The following is a 5,426-nucleotide window of genomic DNA, read 5'->3' as shown; positions in this document are numbered from 1 at the left end:
AAAAGCCAGATGTAATGCTTAAACCTTTTAAGTAATAAATCCCCCTTTTCGGAAAAGATGGACGGCAGTATAACCTGCGGATCGACCAACCAACATATTGAGTATTGTGATTGGTTAGAAAATATGAGATAGTCTATGATCTATTCTGGCTTTTCTTGTACTCTAAGTTGACCACAAGACTCAAACAATAAACAACGATTTCATCGATCCCTCTTTATTCCTTTTACATGGTATCAGCCTAATCTCGTTCCAAACCCTAGCCACCATTTCTGCATCGCGCTGCCCCAGGGCAGCCGATTTCCATGATCGCCACCGTGGGCCACGCCACTCGTACCTAGGTTCGTCCTCCGATCCAGTTGATCGGCTGTCCTAGAGTTTTTTTTTCAAATCCTTTGATTCGGGTTTTTCTCTCTCCCGTCGATTAATTAATCGGTACTCCTTTTTGTTTCTTGGATCTAACATCAGTTCGCCATCGCCCGCTGCCGTTCGTCGTCTACAACGCGCATCTGCTTCATCGACATCTTCATTGTCTTTGGCTGGTTCAGTTGCCGACTTCACGCCGTCGTGCGTTTCGCGTTGTGTGGCCTGCGATGATCTGCCTGCTCGAGCGCCGGGTGGTGGGCTGCACGGCCTGGACGCAAAACCGCGCATAGGCTGTCTCCAGGTTGCTCACGTGCTTGTATGTGTGGAAACCATGAGACCAATCTCCGTGTGTTGCATGTGCTTCTGTGATGTCCTGCTTGTTGGGTCTAACCCTAGCTAGCACGAACTAATTTTGAGGGATAGATCGTAAACAAAGAAAGGATACGCGGAAATGTATTTCTGGCAACAAACCATGGCGCCGAACGCCTCTCATCCCTGTCATATATATAGCTGGACAAACCAAAACATATCTGAACTCCTAACCACCTACGTATGTCAATCTGGACGCACTAACAAACCAAATCTTGGCCGGCTGTGTAGCCTACGAGACGCAGCGCCCAAGCCTTTGTTTCCTACGCACGCACGTACGAGCGCCCAACAACCCGCTCGCCTACGCTGCCTTTACGACGCGTTCTAACGCGTCCAGCTGCTGCTGCTAACCGACTACGACTCAATCATGAACACAGACTCGACACGCACCCAACACATGCACACACGCACACTCGCCATGGCGTCCGGCACGACCAACATGCACGCACACAATGGTCACCACCACCACCGTGTCTTATTCCTAACAATCTCCCCCTAAGACACAACCTACAGTAAGGTCGGCTCGTCGTCGATGTCGGCAAGGAGCGCCTTCTCCTTCTTCGGCTGCCGACAGTCACGGGAGAAGTGGCCACGAATGCCACAGTTGTAGCACTTCCCGCGCCGCCGTCTCGTGCCCGAAGCCACGCTGCTCGCACCATCGTCGTGGTCGAGGTTGCCGCCGTGCTGACGCTGCCGTGCCTCCCACTGGGCCGCCGTGAACATCAGCTGATCGCCGCCTCGTCCGCCGTTGTCCTGCGTGCGCCGACGTAAGCGTTCGTCGAACGCCTTGAGCCTACTCAACGCCTCCTCGAATGCCATCGTCTCCACGTCGCAGAACTGCTCGATCCCGGCCACCGCGGCATACAACCGATCAGGCACCGTGTCGAGCAGTTTTTTCACCATGGCGGCGTCGCCGAGCGTCGAGCCGAGGCCAGCATACCTTGCTGCCATGCCGCCGATTTTGCCGGCGTACGCGTCCAGCGCCCCCCCCCCCCCCCCTCCTCCATGCGCAGGTTGTCAAACTCGCCACGGAGAGTGGAGAGCCGCACCGCCTGGACCCGATAAGCGCCGACGAACCTCGTCTTCAAGCTGGCCCACACCTCAGCCGCCGTCTTCTTCGTCGATACCTGCATCAACAAGTCTTCGGAGAGCGCACCGAACAGCACCACCCTCGCCGTCTTGTTTTTCCCCGCGTCGACCGCCGCGTCACCGGCCGAAGACACCGCTTCCCAGAGGTTCTGGGCGTCGAGGATGGCTTCGGCCTTGATCGCCCACACCGTGTAGTTGTCCGGTGTGAGCATCGGCATCGGCATCGACGCCGTGCTACCCCCTGCGCCATGCGGGACGATCGCCATGGCCACGAGCACAGAAACAAACGAGGCTCTGATACCAATTGTTGGGTCTAACCCTAACTAGCACGAACTAGTTTCGAGGGACAGATCATAGACAAAGAAAGGATACGCGGAGATGTATTTCTGGCAACAAACCACGGCGCCGAATGCCTCTTATCCTTGTCATATATATAGCTGGACAAACCAAAACATATCTGGACTCCTAACCACCTACGTATATCAATCTGGACGCACTAACAAACCAAATCTTGGCCGGCTGTGTAGCCTACGAGACGCAGCGCCCAAGCCTTTGTTTCCTACGCACGCACGCACGAGCGCCCAACAACCCGTCGCCTACGCTGCCTCTACGACGCGTTCTAACGCGTCCAGCTGCTGCTGCTAACCGACAATGACTCAATCATGAACACAGACTCGACACGCACCCAACACATGCACACACGCACACTCGCCATGGCGTCCGGCACGACCAACATGCACGCACACAATGGTCACCACCACCACCGTGTCTTATTCCTAACACTGCTGAACTGCGCCGCGTGGTCTGCAACAACGGACGCGCCGTAGCTGGTCCTTATCCCGTGCGCTTGCACTTTCGGTGTGATTCACAGCGAGTGCGTATCTCGGCTGGTTTATGTGCAGATCGTCATCAAGCTCATCCTCACTTATCGAGCAACGAGTTGCAGCTGCGTCGTTCTTTCGGACAGCAGCATCGCCACCTCATGGTCTCACTTGCAATCGTCGCACCGACCCGTGCGCGGTCGCTGCAATGCCTCTTCGGGTCGTAGTGACGCGTCCCGTAGTCCACCGTCGTCTCGAGGTCGTCCGCTCTAGGATGTTCTATGGCTGTACCGCTGCATCGTCCCATTGGGCCGTAGTGAGCGTGGCACGCAGTCCCTGCCGCTGTCCCGTGGTTCTCCCCGCGCCTGCACTCAATCGTGTAAGCTGCTACGTCACCCCTTCGGGCCATAGTGCCGCAGCCTACGGTCCACCGTCACCCCGAGGCCGTCGGTTTCAGGCCGTCCCGGTGGCTGCTCTGACCAACACGCTGCCATTGCGTCGCCCCATCAGGCCGTAGAGAACATGGCATGCGGTCCCTGCCACCGCCATGAGGTCTTTCCCGCCGTCGCCTCACTACTAGGGAAAACCCTAGTAGCAGCGCATGTTTTGAGGCTATCAGCAGCGCGGGTACCGCGCTACTACTATGACGCTGCAGCAAATAGTTAGTAGTAGCGCGGTCTATACCCGCAGCGCTTTTCTGGAACGCGGTCTATACCCGCAGCTAACAGTTAGTAGTAGCGCGGCCTTTGCCCAACTATATCAGCAACGCTTTTCTGGAACGCGGTACTATTAAGTAGGTGTAGCACTTTCCTATCCCCGCGCTACTGCTGTATCTTTCATTATTTTTTCCTACTTCCTATCCCGTTTCAATAAACTGCAATTTCACATATACTAGATAACAATATCATTAACCACAATACCATATAGTAGTCATACAATATCATAAAGCATTATAGGTACTAGGTAGTACTAGATAACAATTTCATATATAGTCAACATGCATCTTCAAGAAGTACTAGGTAGTCTTGCGGACTCACATATATAGCAGATCTATCAGGTATATATAGTCATACAGCCACACACATATGTAGTTCTAGATGATATCGACGACGATCATCATCCTCAAGCCTGGGCGGTGGGTGTTCCTAATAGTAATTAGGATGGCCTGTCCAACACGAAGATTCTTGCCAACAAGGAATCTCTTCCACCCAACCGAGCTTAAGTGTGTGCGATCGTCCGTGTCCACGCTGTAAGTACAGGTGGTGACGGAGCCCCTTGCAGTAAGGCGTAGTCCAGCTGAGCCTTCTTCATCAGGTTCGATACCACAACTCACAGATAGGCTCTTTGGTATTTTCTGAATAAGAAAAACATATCAATTAATAAGTAGCCTCGCACATACTCTTGCAAATATATTTCTACTAAGTATAGATTTCTACACTATCAAAAGACACAACACTACACATTTCTACTAAGCATGAATTCTACTAATAAGTATATATGGAGTATCTACACTATTAATAGTTTTTTGGATTCTACAATAATAAGCCTGTGATCGGACTCTACACTAAAGCATATCATCAACTAGATTCCACACAGCATATCATTGGACTCTACACTAAGCATATCATCGGATAATTTGCATTTGTAAGTATAACAATAAAGCATATATATATATATATATATATATATATATATATATATCATCAAATTACTACTGTTAGTATAACATACCATATCATGCCGATCGACCATGGTACTTGTCAGGCGGGTCACGAATGGCACCCCGACAAAGTCATCACGTGACGGAATTATGTCCCATAGGTTGCACACCTCCTCCTCGCTCAACCTCATTCTTTGAGCTATGATGGCTTCATGAAGTGGATCCTCATCATCTTCATCGAGTGGACCCTCGTCATCTTCATCATCTTCCACCTTGTTGATATAAATGACAGCTAGCTTGGATCTTTCTGCTCTGAAGGTGAAGCTAATCAACTCACCACTAGTAACACGCATGCGGGCGAGGAAACGGGCCCATCCATCTCCTCCAATCTGTGACATATTGCGTCCTTTCTCGACCTCCATAGTGTGCCCCCCCCTAGGAGCCTCTCCTGTCAGCCTGTTGAATTTCAACCTCACATTGCATGGGACGATCTATGTAAAGAAAGCAAAATGACACAATGCATTAATGCCAACAGTAAAAACAAAATAATTGTTACATTTCATATAATTTCTTACCGCCGCATGACGAAAACTCGTCTGGAAGTACATGCCGAACAGCTTGCGAGTTGTAAGGCTGCTGGCGCACCTTGACTTGCACAGTCGACATGGTGGCGGTGGTGGTCGCGCCATTTTCCTAAAGCAATATGAGCAAAGATGAATGACCCACTTCACAGGAAAGAAAAACAATAACATAAAGTTCTCAATCCATCGATCTTAATCGGAAAAAAAATATTCAAGCTTAGTAACTAAAATTCAAAAAAGAATAAGATAAAGTTCTCAATGTATCTATCTTAATCAAGCTTTGTTGTTTATGTTATGCATATAAAAAGTTTGGAAAACAATGTTATGCCATCTCAAAGGTCACAAATGTGTTATGCCATCTAACCTAAACTAAACAACAAGATATCTCAACACAGGCCAAAATGAATATATTCAGGTTTATATGTGATACTAACAATAGGATCTATAGATGCTGGAATTAACCCAATCAAAAAACAGTGGTACACCAACTTCAATATAGCATAAAAAACCACTACTATGAGGAACACAAAAACCACAACTTAA

At 49.7% G+C, this 5,426-nt stretch overlaps 1 protein-coding gene and 1 pseudogene across 1 annotated transcript; both read right to left on the bottom strand.

The window, feature by feature from the left end:
- Window positions 1-1,239: 1,239 nt before the first annotated feature.
- LOC147982801 (uncharacterized) lies at window positions 1,240-2,087 on the bottom strand (annotated as a pseudogene).
- Window positions 2,088-3,735: 1,648 nt separating this feature from the next.
- Window positions 3,736-4,724, bottom strand: LOC147982800 (uncharacterized). Its single transcript, XM_087539355.1, has 2 exons — window positions 4,374-4,724; window positions 3,736-3,996 (listed from the first exon to the last, which is right to left on the bottom strand). The coding sequence occupies exons 1-2, from the start codon at window positions 4,722-4,724 to the stop codon at window positions 3,736-3,738; spliced, it is 612 nt and encodes a 203-aa protein (XP_087395481.1).
- Between the last annotated feature and the right edge of the window lie 702 nt (window positions 4,725-5,426).

The sequence above is a fragment of the Triticum urartu genome, chromosome 2A (assembly GCF_056163025.1).
Source record: "Triticum urartu cultivar PI428250 chromosome 2A, HENAU_Tu73, whole genome shotgun sequence".
NCBI classification, from domain to species: Eukaryota; Viridiplantae; Streptophyta; class Magnoliopsida; order Poales; family Poaceae; genus Triticum; species Triticum urartu.
This window is presented reverse-complemented; position numbering and strand designations above follow the sequence as displayed.